The 19,528-nt window shown below is 45.4% G+C and overlaps 1 protein-coding gene across 2 annotated transcripts in view; it reads right to left on the bottom strand.

Moving 5' to 3' along the window:
• Window positions 1-7,056: 7,056 nt before the first annotated feature.
• Window positions 7,057-19,528, bottom strand: part of ADRA1A (adrenoceptor alpha 1A) — a 97,503-nt gene continuing 85,031 nt past the window's right edge. Inside the window, exons 2-3 of one of the 2 annotated variants that reach the window (XM_028494209.1) lie at window positions 11,753-12,138; window positions 7,057-7,103 (exon numbers count right to left, since the gene is read on the bottom strand). In XM_028494209.1, coding sequence (XP_028350010.1) covers window positions 7,095-7,103; window positions 11,753-12,138 — 395 coding nt within the window. In that variant the 3' untranslated portion in view covers window positions 7,057-7,094. Of the gene's footprint in view, window positions 7,104-10,434; window positions 12,139-19,528 lie in introns of those variants that run through there. The other variant, XM_007110206.3, reaches the window with a different exon arrangement.

Here is a 19,528-nt window from a genome sequence, read left to right on the forward strand (position 1 = left end):
TGATTTCATACGTTTTATCAGCACGTGAGGTGTTTTCACCTCCACCATTTCACTTGCTTACCCATTTCACAGATGAGGAAGACCAAGGGGCCAAGAGAGGTCATATGACTTGTCCAGGGTCACTCAGTTAGGTGCAGAGTTGGGGCTTGAAATTAAGCCCAGGCCTTGTGGCTCCCAGGCCCTTGCTTACAGAATCCACCAGTTCCCCTCCTATGATGGGCTCTGGGGTAAAGTCAGACCAAGGGTTCAACAAACTGAGTGCCCACCCGCACAGGTGAACCCCAGAAAAAGGTGCACAGAGAGCTCAACTTTTTCCAGTCTTTCTCTTTTTCCTGAACTCCCTTATGATTTTACTGTTTTTACTCTTCTCACACCCATATCACTGTGTTGGTTCTCTGTGAAAATATTTCTTTGGTAACGTGACTGTAAAAATTTATATTTTACCATATGAAAAATGTGCAGAGGGCTTGGCACATAGCAGATGCTGGAAAAATGTAATTTTTACTCTTCAGAATTTATCTCTACATATTCCGTCACAGTGCCTTGTATGGAGCAGACTCGTTTCATTGTCTGCAATATTGGGTTAAGTAGGTGTGGTAATACTGGAAAATGGATTGCTTATGGCCTGTTATACCCCAGAGACAAAAGTAGCTATTTTCCTCTCTCCACATCTGATGAAGAAAGCATGTGTTTTGACTCAGGCTTTACAAGCTGAAGCAAAATTTCTGTTGCAGGATGGCAGCTCTCGTGTGCTGAAGTTCAGGGATCAAGGTTGCATGCAATGTTCGGAATAAAGAGGCAGAGGGTCAGGGGAGCTCTTAGGAATGGAGACAAAAGCAAGAAGGGGACCCCACTGTTTTCTTCAAAGACTCCCTAATAAATGTTTAACTCCGTTATGAAAGTATGTAGAAAACTAGCAATAACTTGTTATGTAAATATTTGTAATCCTTGCTTGTTTTGCTCTTAAAAATACTTCATCAGCCTACTTTTTAACAGCCTTCCTACTTATCAGATTGAATTTGAGCATCCTTATTTTTTATTAAATCTGCTCATTTATCTACCCAGTCAGCAGTGTTCCCTCTTTCCCAGCTCTTTACAACCACTGTCACCTCTGCTATGACACGGGGCCTGGGTGGGGAGGACGCTGGCACTAAGATGCATTCATACTGATGTTCAGCTTTTGATTAATATGCCCAGGGCCTTCCCACCCTTGAGACTTCAATTAGCCAAGCTGCAGAGCTAAAATCTTTTCACTATTAAGGTAAGGCTGGGTTTAGCAAAAGTCATGGGGACCAGAGTGGGGAGGAAAAACAGTTCTTCCTTTTTACTGGATAAATCAATAAGCCATTGCGACACACATTCAAACCTATTTTTGGATGGTTTTGGCTTAAATACACTTAATGCTTTTGTAGGACCCTCCTTTTCATGCGATTTTTCCTCCCGTAATTTCTAGATTGGATTGAAGCTGGCAAACCACATTACTCTAGACAAAACAGTGTTCCCTTGTGATAGATATTGTGGAACCAGGAACACTTCCAATATGAGAGTCTCTGGGGAGGAGACGGGGGGACGGGAACCGAAGTGGCATTGTTCTTCGTCCAGAAAGCATGACAACAGATGCTACGCTGATTCTTCCAGATGAGGATAAATGCTCGTGCTTCTCAGCAAAATCCAGGCAGAAGAGAAGGCATCTCTCTACGGCTGTCAGGGAAGCACCACGTAGGTAATAAATTTGTCTACAGTGAGGGGCTTGGGGCGGGTGGTTGGTGAAACAGAAATGGGACCAGGCCAAGGTACTGTAATGCCACACAGAATGGGCAGCAGGACACAAGACGCAGGAGCTACAGCAGCTGAGATTGTACCACTACGGTCACTAAGGATGTGGGCGGTTAAGAGTGGGAGGTAGGCTTCAGAAGGTCTGAATGAAAAGGCCTCTGAGCAGGGAATGGCTGTCTACATCCTCATATCCGGTCAAGTCAGTGTACTTTCCTTTCCTCTACTCTTAGCCAGTGAGACAAAGCAGAGTAAAAACTAACTGGAGGGGCTTCCCTGGTGGCGCAGTGGTTGAGAGTCCACCTGCCGATGCAGGGGACATGGGTTCGCGCCCCGGTCCGGGAGGATCCCACATGCCGCGGAGCAAAAAAAACCTGGAGGCTGGTTGGCACCCATTTTCCAAGCTAATCCTGATGCAGGGCAGGCGTCACTGAAATAGCACTCACCCGCTGCTGGGATTGGGGCCCCGTGGTGATCACAGCCTCCCATGTGCTCCTCAGTGACCCAACTCCCAGGACTGGGTTCTGCCTTTGGTTCTTTTTTTTGGCCCCAAGGCATGTGGGGTCTTAATTCCCTGACCAGGGATCGAACCCCTGCCCTCAGCTGTGAAAGCACAGAGTCCTAACCACTGGACCACCAGCAAATTCCCTGGCTTTGGTTCTTGATCCCATCTTGCTCTGTCTCACCTTCTCTCAGGGTCTAGAGTCTGTCCCATTCATTGATGGCTCTGGGGAGGGATTCCGTGCCTGTGGGTCTGGAGACAGTCACTAGCCTGGGATTCCCCACTGCTGGGTTCTGAATCCTGATTAGAACCACAAGACTCTTGTCATCAGCTATTACCCGAGACTTCCTGGTGGAGCATCTGGTGTTCCCAAGAACCTGTGGTCCTGGTCTCTCAGCCCCTGCATCTAGTTGAGAAGATGAAACCTATGTAGGTAGAGTGTAAAGTACACTTTAAAGTGAAAAAAGAGTTATAGATTTTAAAAAGCAACAGAAAGATCACAATAAAGTGCATAAGTAGTTAAATATATTTTATAGACAATTGCTGTAGGAACTTGGAGAGAGTGATCAGGAAGGGCTGCATTTGAACTTCTGATTTGGGAAAAGAATTGTGGAAAAATTTTTCTGGGCAGAAAGAAGACAGTGGGAAGGGAAGTGTTATGGGCTGAATTGTGGCCCCCCAACATTTTGTATGTTGAAATCCTACTCCTAGCACTCCAGAATGTGACTGTATTTGGAGACAGGGTCTTTAAAGAGGTAATTGCAGTTAAATGAGGTCATTGGCGTGGGCTCTGATCCAACAGGACTGGTGTCCTTCTAAGAAGAGGAGATTAGGGCACAGACACACAGCGGGAAGGCCGTGTGCAGACACAGGGAGAAGGTGGCTGTCTGTAAGTCAAGGAGAGGGGCCTCAGAAGAACCAACCCTGCCGACACTTTGATCTTTGACTTCCAGCCTGTAGACTGTGAGAGAATAGACTAATGCTGTTTAAGCCGCTCAGTGTGTGGCACTTTGTTACGATGGTCTGAGCGGACGGAGGGGTTACAAATGCTAGGAGCTGTGTCAGCAAAAGCAGGAGCACGTTTGGTAGGAGAGGACCCTTGGCTTGCAGTAGAAAGTCTCCCGGTGCAAGGATATGATGAAAGAATAGAAGGAGTCCAGGAACAAGATCCAGGAGCAAATGGGCTGGCGGGACAGAGACGGGGCACAGCAGCACCAGAAAAGAAGGAACACCTTGCACCCAGTTGAGTTTTGCCTACCATATTTCTTCTGGGGGAATAATCATTGCTTCATGCTAACGTGAAACCAAGTTTACAAGATTAATCAAGGCCTCAGAGGCCCTAAGGCACACATGAGAGGGAAGTGAAAGGAAAAAACAACAACAAAGGCAAGAGACAAAAGTTGAAGAAGAGAAAGAGAAGGGGACTTTGCAGGGTCCCTAAAGACTTCCGAACTGTCTGAGAGTGAGAGGTGGCAGTTGGTAAAGGGAGAAACGCACACCTTGGGGGAGGGAATAGATACCACTCCTGACTCTTTCCTGAGATGTGACTGCACGTGGTGCTTGTAGCCTTCATTTGGAACTAACAGTATAAGACGACAAAAGACAGCAATCCGGGTAGAGGGTAAGGGTCCTTGCGGAGGCCTCGTCTGTGCTCTCAACTGGCGTGGGGGGTGGTGGTGGAGGGGTGTCTCTTGCCCTGACCTCACGGGAGGGCACGACCTGCCGTGGGAGGGGACAGAGCAGCTGAGGGAAGCCCCAAGTTGTCAGCACTGTACCCCGTGGGAACCGGCCCCCTCTGGAGCAAGGGCACCTACCCCAGCATCACCACTGCTTGTAAGGTTGGCAAGAGGGGCAGGGTGGAAGGATGGAGAGAGGGGAAGGGTTGAGAAAGGGGATGGGAAGGAAGGGAAGGAGATGGTGAAGGCAGACAGGGCCGGGAGGAGGGAAGGGAATCTGCCACACAGCGCCTGCCCCAGAGCCTTCCCTTCTGGGCCCACCACGGGCAGTGGCGTCATTACTGACTGGTCTCCGCGCTCCCAGGTCCTCCCCGATCAGGTCTGCCCCTCCCCCCATCCCATGCCCCACCCCAGCGCAGTCTCATCTCTCAGCCCCGTGCACACCCGGTCCTGGGCCAAGGGAACGGCACACATTGTTCCCAGCTGGGACAGCCTTGCTGGCTTGACTGCCCATCAGAACTGGAGGGGACGGGAAGGAAGCCCCGCCCACAAAGCGCCCAGCTCAGAGAAATATGGCTCCGTCATCCCAGGGGAGGTCTAAATATGTTCCCCATAGTAACGCCATTTCGAGGCTAGTTAGGTCATTTCAGACTTAAACAAAGAGGAAGAGAAGAACAAGAGAAGAAGGCAGAGGAGAGCGCCTGCTAGTAACTAGCACTGGTCTTTTGGCTGCTGTCCTCCCGTCCGGCACCTCCTCTGGACCCCAGGTCCTCATGAGCTCCAGGGCAGACCCTCAGATGCCCGGGTGCCTGCGCTGTGGTGAGGAGGGCTTCCCAAGGAGCCAAGTGTGGCCCCTAAAGCCTCTGGGGACCTCCCTTCAGCAGGCTCCAGGGGGCTGGGAGGGATTTCACATCGACCTTGGTCAACTGGCTCTGATCGGCTGTTGCTTCTCTCAGAGTTGGCCAGATTGTGCTGGAGCATTCTGCCAATGAGGGGAAGGGCTGCAAGACCCCCGTGGATGCCCCTGGGCTTCTGCTGACTTGCCTGTTCTGCAGAATACAGCAGCGGGAGGGGGGACTGAAAATCACAATGACATACTAAAGTTATCTTTTCGGTGGGCGGGTCACATGGAGCAGGAACCAGCCCTGAATATGAACCTGTCACTTTACCTAACGACTCATACAGTTTGGGAGTGCTAATGTAGTCAAGTGTAGATGTGGCAATGGAATATTAAAAAAAAAAAAGCTTGTATGTTGAACACCTAAATCCACTGCTTAGCATTATTGGTACTACACTGTAAACTAGTAATAGCAGAGATCAAGGATGGTAAATTGTGGCCCATGGGCTAAATCTGGCCCATGACCTATTGTTTGGTATAGCCTGTGAACTAAGAATGGTTTCTACATTTTTAGAGGGCTGTCCAAAAAAAAAAAAAAAAAAAATTCAAACAAAGAAGAGTGTGTAATAGACCGTATGGCCCACAATGCCTAAAATATCTACTATCTAGCCATTTGCAGAAAAAGTTTGCCAATCCCTGGTGGACGTTAAATAGATTTTTATTTTTTGGTTCATCTGGGTACATCCTTCCCCGTCCCCGTTTAAAACAACGCCTCTTGGAAAAATGCAACAGATGAGCTTGGAACACACCCAGATCGTAAGCTGGGGACTGTCTGTGCCTTTCTGTATTATTTTGTGCCAAGTGCAGCGCCTGGTGCAAGAGAAGAAGTGAACAGCTTGCTGAGGGTGATGTTCGGGGTGTATACAGTTTTCAGGCTCACTGGAAATCAAACATTCCCGAAACTCTCTCTCTGGGACCTTTCCTGAAGTCCTTAAGGTGTCAATCACTGCTGGCTTTGCCTTACATGTCACCCCGTTGAGCAACCCAAGAGCCCCCCTCCTTGCTTATTCCTTTGCTCTTGCTGCCTATCTAGGGAGAAAGAACAGAATTACATCTGCTTGTCTTTTAGTCAGTGAGAGAACCCTAGACAAATATGCACTCAGCCCCTAGAACAATCTTGATCGGCCCAGCCACTGGCAGAGATACAGCAGGAGAGAAGGTACAAATAGAGCTGAAAATAGGGTTCAAGAGGTGAGTGAGTGAAATGTGAATGTCAGAGTCTCGAGAAACGCAGTGGACCTTGGGGATGTTGAAAGCATCATGGAAAAAGAAGTCAGAGGCTGGATTTGAAGATATTCAAAGAAATCCTTAAACCTCACGTCATCTTTCCCCTTGTTTTTTCATATGCTAGGTAAATAATTCCTTCCTTCTCTTTCTTCCTCGCAGGGATAACTCGAGATAGGCAAAAGTACTTTGGATCCATATGAAATATTATATAAATAGAAGAAAATATTAAACTCATGTTGGGATTTTCTGTAGCTTCTTTTCTATCACATCGGAATAAAACTACTATAATTCAGGTTTTTTAATAGGTCAGTGCCTTCATTATTTTTTTCCCTGCCAAATATAGTATTAATTTGCTCTTAGATTTTTTTTTTACCTAATTAAGTATGTATTTCTTATAGTTTTGCAATAATCATTTCCAGCTCATAACGTGCAACGTTGACTGTGATATGGAAGGAAAGTATTGTAGTAACTCCTGAGCCACAAGTATAAGAAAGACAACTATTTTGTCTTTGGAAATGAATAAGCATCAGCTTTAGGGCAGTTCCTCGTTTATCAGTTGCTGCAACGCATTACCGAACAGCTCTGAGCAATGTCCACAGTGAGTCGTCTTCCTCCTCAACAGCCTCCTTCCAACGTCATGACCTTCCTTTTAGGTGGGAGACTCAGTAGTCCGTGTTGCAGTAGCAAAGAAGTGACATTTTCCTATACAGAACAGACAAGGTCCATCCTCAGCCCTCTTGACATTTGGGTCTGGGGAAGTATGAAAGAGTTAATGCTGATGGGATCACCGGCAAGGGCTGGTGTCCTCTGCTCAAATCCCAGCTGGCTTTCGCCAGCCCAAACCCACAGCACTCATCTTGCAGGGACTTTGGAGGACCAGAGGCCATTGCTGCAATTGCTTTTTGAAGATGGCGGACCCCACAGCAGCCTGGGCTCAGCCCTCCTCCACAGCACATTTGTATGGGGCCAACAGTGTCCAACCGGGCTTGACCGGAGCTGTGTGCAGGTAGTTTCATGGTTAAAAGTCCTAGTAGTGTAAAAAGAAATCAGAGTAACAAGTGAGCATACCTCGGGTGCCTCCATATTTACCACCGCTGTCTTCTTTTTAGTCTCCCTGGTTTTGCTTGAAGAATTTACTTTCCATGTGCTTGGGCTCCCTTCTCCCTTTGCTGACAAGCAGAGCTCTTAATTAAGTCAACAAGTACTCAGACACAGAGGCAGCGTTTCTTTTGGCAAGAGCATCTGAGCAGAAACAGCCCCAGAAGCAAGTGAGAATGTTTGTCCAGCTGTGATTAAGCAGCTGTGATTAAAGAGAGACTAATTCCCTGCCCAAGCAAATAGTTCCTAACAAGTTATCACTCCCAGGCCATGACCGTGAAACCTATTGGGCCAGAAGGTCTGTGTGATGGTTCACTTTGAGGGATGGGAGTAGCTGAGACACTCAGGACTTAAAGCTTTCATTTGTGAAATCCAGGAACAAGAGGCTGTCATCTAAGAAGCAGCCATAGCTGCCAACTGATTCTTCATTTTCAAAGATTGCCAAGGTCTCTGGCTACTTGAAGACCAGCACTCTGAACCATTTCCTCATGGTGACAGATATGAAATTCCACATATTTGACACACTCTCTGGGCTTTGTGTAATTCCTGGTGAAATGTCTGTAATTCCTTCTCTCTCTCCAACTCAAAAAAACACTTTCTTTGGAGTACAGGTGAATGTAAGTGATGCTGCATTTGCTTTTTATTTGTTTTAAATAGGGATATACTTCCTGAAAGTGTGCTGATGAACTGTGGCTGCTCGTCAATAACTTCAACACACTGCACAATGCGTTTTGCATCCACACCTGTGTTTGCTGTTCTAAGCCAAGCCAGCCTCTTCTGCATTCTCTTATATGTCCATCTTCACCCAGTTGCATATAATTTGTCCTTCATGCAAAGCCTGAAGAACATTCCAGGCCATTCTCCCCTACAAAAGTGGTGCCATCTGATAGTTAGAATTTATAGGCGCCAAACCCTTCCCATTACGACCTACTCTTGGGTTTGGCTGGGATGGAGATTTGGCAGCATGTTTACTGAGATTGACTGGAAGCAAATCCCAAAGAAACAAAACATAAAAAAGTGTGGGTATGGTTTAGTATCCTCAGCAGATCCAATCCCAACTGGGGGAGCTTTGACTTTCATTACTTATGAGGCTGGGGTATTGGTGGAGATCATGCGGGCTCTAGGGTTTGGAAGACCTCGGGTCGAATCATGGTTCCTCCTTGGCCTTGGGTGAGTCCTTAGTCACATTTAACTATCAAAGTTTTTATCTATCAAATAAGAAGAATGGAATTGCTAGGACATCTAGAGGCAACGGGTGCCAAATGTTCTGCCAATGCCTGGCATACAGTAGCACCTAACCAGAAAGCCCTAAGAAAATATTTATTTACCCAAACATTACTGTCTACTTTGGATGGACCAATCCAAGTAGGTGGCGAGAGCGTTAGGAGGCTTAATATCTTGGGGAGCGTTAGCAGATCCCAAGCGATTATAGGCAGAAGCGGTCTTTAAATGAGACCCAAGGGAGGTAAAAGGAAGAAAACTTGACACGTAAAATGCTTTTCTGAAATCCCTGCAAAGGTCTGGGGAAATTCTTGAGTAAAGAGATTCAAGGTCTCTCTTAAGGCGTGCAATTTGAATTGCAGGAGAAACTAAAATTTCACCTATCCCATAATGTCAAGTTGATTTTTGGTGATGTTTAGACAATCCCAAAGCAACTGCCTTTTTTTTTTTTTTTTTTTTTTTTTTTTTTTTGTGGTACGCGGGCCTCTCACTGTAGTGGCCTCTCCCGTTGCGGAGCACAGGCGCATGTGGGATCTTCCCGGACCGGGGCACGAACCCGCGTCCCCTGCATCGGCAGGCGGATGCGCAACCACTGCGCCACCAGGGAAGCCCAGCAACTGCTTTTTAGAACACATTAGAGAAGATATTTTGACCAGTGTTGCTCTGGGTATGTTCTTCAAACTCCGAATAGAAGCAGTAAACATGTGAGTATAAATATGACGATCATTTATTTAACTGTGACAATTTTAGAGAGCTTTTGGCATGCTCAAAGGTACAGAGATTTTTGGGGATGAGTAAAAATATAACTCGTACATTGTTTATCCCGCTTTGGACTAAGTTTTGGGTGACATTATCAATTTCTTGTAAAATTGGCATGTTTATAACTAATATCATGTCATGGGAAAGGAAAAAATTGTTAAAGTTTCCCTCCCTGGAGGGAGTGGGGATAGAGAAGGGTGTAGCAGACAATTATTTATGGATAGTTTTACATGAATACAATTGTCATGGCTTTTATCTGATGACCGAAAGATTTTCGAGTTATTTTGATTAGAAGTGGCATTAAGGCTAGCTTTCCGGTGATCCTAAGCTTTCTAGTATCTAAAATTTAAATTTGTCGGTAGAGGTGTTTAAAGAACATCTCAAATATGGAGCCATGTTCTGCTGAAGAAAAGCTATTACCCTTCTTTTCATGGGGACACACTTCCTGTAAGGGGGAGCCTGGTAAGATTTTAAAATTCATATCCTAAAAGAAGTTCTTCTCAACAATCAAACTGAAGTGAGGTTTGCATAGTCAAGTCCTTCCCTGATGCCTACAGGCATAATAGGACACCTACATCTGGAAGAGCTGTCAGAAGACGTACAAACAGACCAGAAGAGTCTAAAAATCCAGCCAACATCTACTGCCAGAATCCAAGTTACCAGCACAAGGCACAGTGTCTATCTGGTCAACAAAGAGACACTTTCCAGAAAGGGCTGAGAAAGCAGTAACATTCTAGGTCAAAACACAACCAGCCACCAAACTCAAATCCACACGCAAGCATACCTTCCAGGGCACCATGCAAAGAAATTAGCCTTTTAGAAAGATTTCAGGAAATTATCATTTTGCTGCAAGAAAAGAAGGAAAGGATGATGGGGACACTACCTTTGCTGTGAAGGTTAAATAATGGCTACAATCTGCCTTGAAATTCTTAGGGGGAATTACCCCAAATAGGGGAAAGAGGCCACAGAAACGGTCAGGAGTTTAAGACCAGTGATTCTAGTCAAGAATTATTTCAAAAACATAAATCTTCTTTTAAATTCTTATTGTGGAATGTGAAAATATTTTAATTTTTACATATAGTCACCATCTGTATCTTTGTAATATACGGAATTATTAAGGTTGACCAAAATTTGGTATACATATAGCAAAAAACAGTGTTTTCCCCAAGTTCTTGTAAAAAGTAGGGATAGATTAAATAAACGGACTATTGGATCTTTTATCAGCATAAATAGGCTTCTGTCAAAAACCGTTTGCAAACTTCTGTTTCTGATGGGTTTTTGGTGACCAGAAAGCATCCTCCCAAGCTAAGCGTGTGTATCTTTCAAAGTTCTGGATCATCAGACTCATTCCAACATGTCCCATGTGCCCCAGGGACTGTGGACTTCACTCATTATGCAGCAGTGAAGCAGCTGAGAAAAAATGGGAGTCATGAGGTGCCTTTCAAAATATTATAAGCTCTGTTTTTTCATAATGGAATTCTGGAAAAGGTAAGTGATTTGCCAAAAAAAAAGACTTTCTAGGCCATGTTGAAAAGGCTGTGAAGTAATTTTGCAGCGTCTATCTTAGCATGAAATTAGCATACCCCAACCCAACCTCTTGATCTTTTAAGTATGTTACACAAGAAGCCTTCTTCCACCTGATCTTTGAGCCACTTAATGGAATTCTGTCCGTAGAAGTTAAGTTGAAAAATTGACCCTCATCTTTACTGTCTTCCATTAGGAAAAGCCATCTTTCCCCGACTGGTTCTTTCAACTCTTTCTAGACCCAAGTGTAGATGACGTGCCTCCATTATATCAGAGACATAATGAGTGCCCCCACTCTCATCCTTAGGCAATCAGAAGCAGTCACATTATAGCCAAAGGTAACTCTCACTGTCAAGTTTCACCCAAGCCGAGAAACTGGATGTGTCAGAAATGGTGGAGTGTAAAACTTGCTCTAAAAATAACGTGTCTGGATACCGGCCGCCATCTTAAGGCTCTTCCTCTCCAGGCCCTCTCCCCGTAAAAATCCAAAGTGGTTCTCAGTAAGTTTAGCCTGGAAATAAAATCCCCTCACTCCATCAAGAAATAGCTCCAAACTTAGAGTGCATGCTCAAAATATTCATGATGAAATCATAATCCTATATTTATAGTCTTTTGGATTGTGTATGAAGTTCTGTTTCCCATGGTGTTTTTCGTTGAAAGGGCCAGACATGGAAAGCGGGCTCAGAGGATGACCCAGAGAGCATCAGCCTCAAGGAAATGCTGTTTATCATCATTGTGAACGGGATGGTTGTGTGACATCCTCCCTCTTCCCTAAGCCCTACCCACTGCCCAAGAGTCAGGTCTCCTCCCCAGCCCATTCCCAGACGGTCCCTGGTTTAATGGTCCTGTCTCATCATCCACAAAATGTGAACTGGCCTTCCCAGTAGGAAGCGGAGTGGGTGCCTAAGATCATGCCCCTGTCCTTCTGATCTTTCCTGTCCTCTAGACTTCCTCCCCATTTTCACTGAGGGAGATGGTATGGATCTTAATGGTTGGAATTTGATGATTCTCTCCATGGCTGGGTGCCGAGGGCCCCATGCAGCAGCAGACCTGCAAAAAGCTTTTACTTCTCACCCGGGCAGTGGTGCAGGCTGATTGGTCTTTGGGCACTGTAATCCTGGCAGATCCACGGGGCAGGGAAGAGAAAAATTTCCATTCGCAGACCCCATCCGTCTTGGAGATCTTACAGAAGGTCTCTCCGGATCCCACTGGAATGCGCACCAGGTTCCTGTACTGCCCCTCCAGGGCATGGCTGGGTGGGTGCAGAGTATAGCCCAGGGCATGTTTGGAAGACTGCTTTCGGCGCAGACACTGGATTCTCAAGACATTCTGAAAGGCCTTTTTAAACTCTTGACTGGAGCATGGGTATATGATGGGGTTGATGCAGCTGTTTAGGTATCCGAGCCAAAATGCTATTTTAAAAACTGTTTCTGAGGGCCTGAAATCAGGAAAGAAAGACCCTGGAAGAAAACACACAGATTCATACATGTTAGTTGCAAGCCAACGGGCCAACTGGCTAGGAAAATAAAACAAACCAACCAACAAACACCTTATTATATCTTGAAAAAGTTTCAAATGATTCCCAATGCATCTGAGTTTTCACATTTGACTGACTGTCCCCTAGGAATGTAACCCCTTGGTAATATCCTCAAAGGCCATTCTCACTTGGTCCACATGTGCAATATTATTTAAGGGAAAAGACCCAAAGGGTTAGGGCTGTGCTGGTTCTTAGTGATAAAACGTTACTTGGTGTCCGCTATAAAGCTTTAAAAAATGAAAACGTGGGGCTTCCCTGGTGGCGCAGTGGTTGCGCGTCCGCCTGCCGATGCAGGGGAACCGGGTTCACGCCCCGGTCTGGGAGGATCCCACGTGCCGCGGAGCGGCTGGGCCCGTGAGCCATGGCCGCTGGGCCTGCGCGTCCGCAGCCTGTGCTCCGCAACGGGAGAGGCCACGGCGGAGGGAGGCCCGCGTACCACAAAAAAAAAAAAAAAAAAATGAAAACGTGAAATTTAGGCTGAGTCTACATATGCAAATTGTTTTTCCTGAATTTAAAAATAAGTTGAAATCCATTGAAAAATTCATAATAAAATAGGGTTACCTGAATGTTCCCTTTGTTCTTTGATGCAGTATTATACAGGCACAGCCTAAATAATTATGAATTCTTTCTCTCCTGAATATTGGAGTTGTATATTTTAATGAGAATCCAAAATTTACAAAATATTGACTTGGCCAACTTTGGCCAGTGATTTTTGATTATTTTCCTTTGATGATTCCTTTTGACAATTTTCCTTTGATGGTGCCTTTTGACATTACAGTATACTTGTCCGCTCAAAATAATCCGGTAGCAACCAAATGCTTGTCAATAGCTTGACATGCTGGGTCCTCCACAGTGCTAAACCTACTCTAGATTTCTAACATTAATACTTCCACTCTAACCAGACTCACTACAGACTTTTCTCCAGATCATTGCTCATTGTTTTTGTTCTCTTAAGTTGGGTCCAGATGTCTAAAATGCTCTTTCCTGTCTCTTCACCTATTTAAGACATCCGCTAATTTACACGGCAGGGATCAAGTTTCAGGCGTCTTTACATCTTATGCGGTCACTGTCTCATAGCTCTTGGAAGCAGAATGGCAAAAGCATGGAACCCTAAAGCAGGACCTGTCTTAGAGGTTATTTTATTCAATTATTCAATTTCCAAATTAAAAAAATGATGATTAAAGTGGCTGTCACAAACTTAATAGCTACAGTACTAACACAGTGATGGATAAAGAGATATAGAACTCCAAGCCCAGTGTTCTTTATTCTCTGCACAACTTTTTTCTTTTGCCTCAGCCGAATAAAGGTCTTGATTTTATGTCTTTCTTTTTGTCTCTGCTCTAGAGACCCATCAGAGTCATGACAAACTGATGGGTAGGCTTAAAAATCTACTCTGGCAAGCAATGCCCTGAAATTTTGCAGAGAATCTCATAAATATAAACAAAGAGTAAAGTTAAATATTGCAGAGCCAGAGAAGGCAAAATGGTACAGTGATTAATGAGAGCATTTTTTTTTTATCTCTGAAACACACTCCCTGATAAATTCAGTGTGTCTCAAAGAAATTAAAACACACACACACACACACACACACACACACGCAGATGGTGATGTTGTTAAGTGAGAAAGTATTATTCTTTAGCTCCAAAGCTTTTAACATTTTCCTATAATTATAAGTTACTCATATGGAACGTCTGGTTTGGAACAGGCTGTGTGCTAAATACTTTACATACAATTTAATCATCATTAGTAACGTCAAGAGTTACACGATTCCTACTGTAGAGCACAGGGAACTCTACTCAATACTCTGTGATGACCTATATGGGAAAAGAATCTAAAAAAAAGAGTGGATATATGTATATGTATAACTGATGCACTTTGCTGTACAGCAGAAACGAACCCAACATTGTAAATCAACTAGACTCCAATAAACATTTTTTAAAAGTTATATGATTCGTATCAACAACCCCATTTTACAAATGAAGAAACTGGTTTAATGAGATTGAATAATTCAACTAAAGTCACTCAGCAGATGGTTACTGGTAGAGCTGGGATTTGAAATTGGGAAGTCTGACTTTGGGGCCTATGTTCCTTTATCGAGTCTCAAAATATATTAGAATAATACCTCTCTAGGGAAAGAGGATGGTGTGGAGAGAATGATGAGGTGTACAGTTGGGGGTGTTAAAATGGAAAGATGGTTTTTCAAACTTAAGCAGAGAGGTGAAGAAAGCAGCCAATACCAACATGAATGGTGGTTTTGTGTGAATGTAGTCAGTTCCAGAAAAAATTCACCTTAATTATGATGCCTATATGTTTGTCCAATATTTCTTCCTGATAGTAACAGTGACAGGATTAAGAGAACCTACTTCACAAGGCGGGCCTTGGCTCAGGTTTAATGAGAATATATGAGCAGGGCATGCCCCACATGACCTTGTCTTGGAATTTCACTATTCTGTAAATCAGCTAGAGAGGGAAGTGTATTTCCCTTATTTGAAGAGCTTAAATTAAAAGACAAAGAAAAAAAAAAAAAAACCACATGAATTCTGAATGTGAATGCTAGTGAGGTGATTTGGGATCCTTGGAATTCCCCATAATTCCTTCAGGGACACTCTCTGTGCTCACAGAGCCCCGTTCTGCAATCAGACATCTCAACATTTCCCTTTAGTCCCTTTCCTCCCATTCCTCTTCGCGCTTTCGAGGCCCCCTTAATGCCAGGTCTGGCCGACCCGGCGCCAAGTCACTCTGGCCTTCCTGCTGTGTCCGCAGCTTCAGAGGTCAATACTGGTCCTTTCCCTCGTGTGCCCTGCCCAAGACACCCATTTCCTCACTGCAGCTGAGATACAGGGTGAGAAAGGAGATGGTTAAAATGAATTTACACTAAGATTTGAAAGTCAGATAGTCCAGCTTTAACCCTGCAGGGGTACTGTGTTGCTAATCCAAGTGCATCTCTAGCTTTTTGGCTTTTCAGATAGTGAATGGGAGAGTCTTCTGGCCAGAGGCTTTCCCACAAATGAAACGGCTTGGTTTATCCCATCAGGTGTGTGACAGCACCTAGATGTGTCTAAACCTAGCATGATCTGCCCACTCCCAATCTGATGATCCCACAGGGGCAGATCATGGGACCTATTTCTCCTGCCACCGCGTCCATCCTCCCTTGGGGGTGATTCTCTCTTGGCAGCTCCCAGCTGGGGTTAAGAGAGAGACTCATAACTGTGCTTCCTTCAGATGCTTTCCGAAAGTTAAGAAAAGACAGCGCAAGGCTGTTTCCATCCATATTTATACTATTCACATCTTGAGATATCTTCCTTCCCTTCATTCTTCCTCTCCTAGGACGAGAAGGTTGAGCTGGGGTCAGGCTTGGAAAAGAGTTGTTACTTCCTGGTCCCGATCAGGGTGTGCTCATCTCGGGGTCCACTTCCCCGCCCAAAGCTTTCCACTCAGGCACCATCTTCTCTGAACTCCTCACAATTTCTATTCCCAACCTCACTTTCTTCTCAGATCCCTCTCTTCTTGATGACGATGGTGTTTTTTAGACTAGGAAGGCAGCTGGACCATGCTTCTCTCTGTCGTCCACCCATGATGGCGTGGAGCACCAGGGCTGAACCTGCCTGGCTTAGGGATGGGCATCTCAGACCCAGTCACTAGGTGGTAAACTCGCTCTGAGCCGGTACCATGTCAGTTTTGCTCTCTCATGGAGCTCCAGAACCCAGCACCCTGCTGGCATCTCAAAGACATCCTTCTAATTTTTGCTGAGATTCCTTGAACGACCTACCGAATGAATGAAGGATCCTCCCCAGGACTCTGCTTCACAGTGCAGCCTGGTTTCTGCTCTGCCTGGGTCATAGCTCTTACTTCTCTTCCTGCCCCTGACTTGCTCCTGTTGTCTCTTTCTTTTTTCTTTGGCCCGGTTTCTGCTCAAACCTCTGCTTTTCTCTGGGCTGTTATTATACCATTTTATTCTTCCGTGCTGCATCACCTGGTGTCCAACACTCTAGTTTTTCTCACCGTGCTTCACAGGAAGAGCCAGACTTTTGAATTATCCACAGAAGCATAAGGTCTCCTATTTTTCTTGTCACCGTAGGTATGCTGTGCTCTTCAACAACTTCTGTCCAGACTCTGCTTCAAGAGGAGCAAATAGCTTCCGGCTTAATTCCCGAGAACCCCTCGCCCTGCAGGCCCGGTCATCCTTTGCATATGAATTTGCCTCATTTAATTCTTGAGCTTTGGAAAATCCCCAAGGCCCTGGGGACTCTTCCCTTCACTGAGTTTTCCTCCATGATTTGATCCTGCTGCAGAACTGCTGACTCTTCTTTTCAGGACCCTCCAAACTCCCGATTCGACTAAAACTTGGCCAGACTGAGATGGGCAGAGCATGAATTTATCCATGAACACCATCAACATCTTCACCCTTGGAGAGTCAAAATCTTGGCTTCCATTGTCAAGGTCCCTAGATTCCAATGAGAAATGGAAACTGATGTGTTCGAAGGATGCCACTTAAGTCTCATCACTTGATGTCCCCTCCATTGGAAGCACAAAGTTACAGCAAAATTTGCTCTCAATGCCCCCAATACAAAGAAAACCATTTTCCAGCCAATGTTGGTCTCCTAAGTGAGTTTTCTCCACCAGTGTTCCCATTCACTCTAAACACAGTGAGGATAAAAATGGAGTTCTTAAATTCCAACCCAGCACTGGTAACAGAAGGTTCCTCTTCAGTTCAGCTCTTGCAGAAGCAGGGGACTCAGTATAGAAGCAGAAAACCATGAGTCAGTCTTCTGGGTTCTAACCTCCCAACTTCTAAGCTTCGTTTTACCTACCTGAAAACTTGACATCTTAATGACAACCTTGAGAGACATTGGGTTATGACAAACCCTAATTAGCTGGAGTCACAGAATGCTAGGGTGTGAAGAGTGACAGAAACCTAGCAGGCACTGTCAACCTGTCCTGTGCAGATGAAGATAGTACTGATGGGAAGGGAAAGTGGTTTCCACAAAATCATCTGCTCGTCTGTGGTCCAGTCAGAATGAGACCCGGACTCTGCTCTGCTTCCCCCCTTTCTGCTCTTGATCTTGTGCACCATGTGGCAACCCCAGAATGGCTGGGAAGTGTTAATGGCAATATGTCCAGCTGTTGTCATAGGATGACAACAGGTTCTGCAGAGATAATGAGAAAGAATGGGGAGGAGAGTAGTATCATCAATAACTACATCATTTAAAAAAGTTGTACTGTTGGGCTTCCCTGGTGGCGCAGTGGTTGAGAGTCCGCCTGCCGATGCAGGGGACACGGGTTCGTGCCCCGGTCCGGGAAGATCCCACGTGCCGCGGAGCGGCTGGGCCCGTGAGCCACGGCCGCTGCGCCTGCGCGTCCGGAGCCTGTGCTCCGCAACGGGAGAGGCCACACCGGTGAGAGGCCCGCGTACCGCGAAAAAGAAAAAAAAAAGTTGTACTATTCAAAAACCGGAAAAAAAAAACAGTGGGTGATGATCTTGGAAGGGCTTATCTGAAGGGTATCACATTCTGAAGACTGGAGTTTAAATGACTCCAGTGAAAAAACAAATATGGACTTCAAAGCAGAAGCTAATGTTATGTGACCGTAGGGTAGGAGACAATAACCCTTAATCGTTTCTCTTTGTCCAACCAGTAGTCTCTCCATATGTCTGGTCCCAGTCCAGTGTGGCCGGTATACCTCTAATGAACAGGGGAGAGACACAAGCTGTTACACAAATAGGTGGCCAGTTCCCCAGGCCCAGGAGCCCCAGTGTCAAGCAATATTCAGACCAGAGCAGTTGGCATCTTCTGGCCAGCAAAAAAGTCCTGTCCCATTGATGTGATCCCAGAGAAAAGCTGTTGGAATCAGAGTATGAGCACAGACAGAGTCAAGTTTAGTGTCATCCTGGAGTCTACCAGACGCCTCCATGTGTGGCTGCTGGTTTCCCTGTGTCACAGTGACTTGCCTGAGCCCTCCTGAGGTTTATCCAGGGGCCACACCCTTGGGCAATTCTCAGCCAGACAAGAATATTTAGGTTAGCTACCTGGAATGGTGGTCAGAAATCTCTAAGAATGCTGACCTCATTAACCGCAGACTAGAACCCTAGGCTCTCAACCCAAGATTCATGGATAGACTTCCCATGAAATGACATACAGTCCGTGTATGAACAGAGATTCTCCTGAGAACAGGAATTCAGCTTTTGTCAGCTGCACACAGTGGTCTTGGAGACGCAAAAGATGGCTGAGCCTGCCTCCCAGCTACTGAGCGAAAGCTGAACCTCTGGCTGGTGCACGTCACTTCGCCCATATGTCCTGCTAAGAGCATCCAGCTTACAAACATGGCAAGAGGATGCCAGTTTACACCTCTTTAGAAGGACCTGCTCTTTTCTTCTCCTAGTTAACTGGGACTTGAAATAGCACAGCTCTCATCTTGTGCTTCTGAGGGCAGTCATCTGATTCCTCCCTGGAGAGAGTTAATATGTTGCGTCTTTTCTGAACTTTCTGGAGGTAAACTTGAATAGCAGTCAAGGTGAGGAAGGATGGTGTGGGAGGGTGTAGTGAGCAGGGGAAGAGAGGCACATTGTTTGCCGGGTATATAGCGTTAAACAGACAAACCTGACGCACTTTGGGGACCCAGTGGAGGATGGGAGCGCTGCCCCTTTTCTGTTTTTCTGGGGACTGCGGTATATCAGCCTATGGTTACTGTTGTCAAAAACCACTGCTTCCTCCAACCATGGTGGGGAAAAAGGTCGGTTGGGGAGACATTTTCTCATACCTCATACTTCTGCAAGTGGGAGACATTCTTCATGGGATCTTTCTGGCTGGTCAAGTGTAATTCTGCAAAATCAGGGATTTTATCCTGGAGGAGTCCAAGCTGCTCGAAGTAAAGCTCTTCAAAGAGTTCCTCTCTCCAGTTACCGAAGCCCCAGACAGTATTTCTCCTTTTAGCAAAGAGGACTGTGTCTCCCAGAACATGCATGTGAGGCCCCCAAACCCACGATGACTCTGACCCAGGTGCACTGGACTCACCATGTACATTTCCCTAGAAGAGCTCTTTGTGTTGCCTACTTCCTTCTGAAATGAATACATAATTCAAACGATTTCAACAGATTGCAAGATTTTTTTCTCCTTTACTTAACAAAATATATTTTGATTCAGGGAAACGATAGAAATTAAGTCAGGCGTTCTTTTGTCGGTTGTTTCCTCAAAAGCAATCTCCTTTCGTAAACCAACTTATTTTCCAAACTTTGCCTTTTTTCATTAAGGTCCCCATTGTTTCATGAGTCTCACGTTAGAAGCATCTTCTTATCATCTCTACAAAAGCTTTCTCCT

This window comes from Physeter macrocephalus, chromosome 9 (genome assembly GCF_002837175.3).
Source record: "Physeter macrocephalus isolate SW-GA chromosome 9, ASM283717v5, whole genome shotgun sequence".
In the NCBI taxonomy this organism is placed as follows: Eukaryota; Metazoa; Chordata; class Mammalia; order Artiodactyla; family Physeteridae; genus Physeter; species Physeter macrocephalus.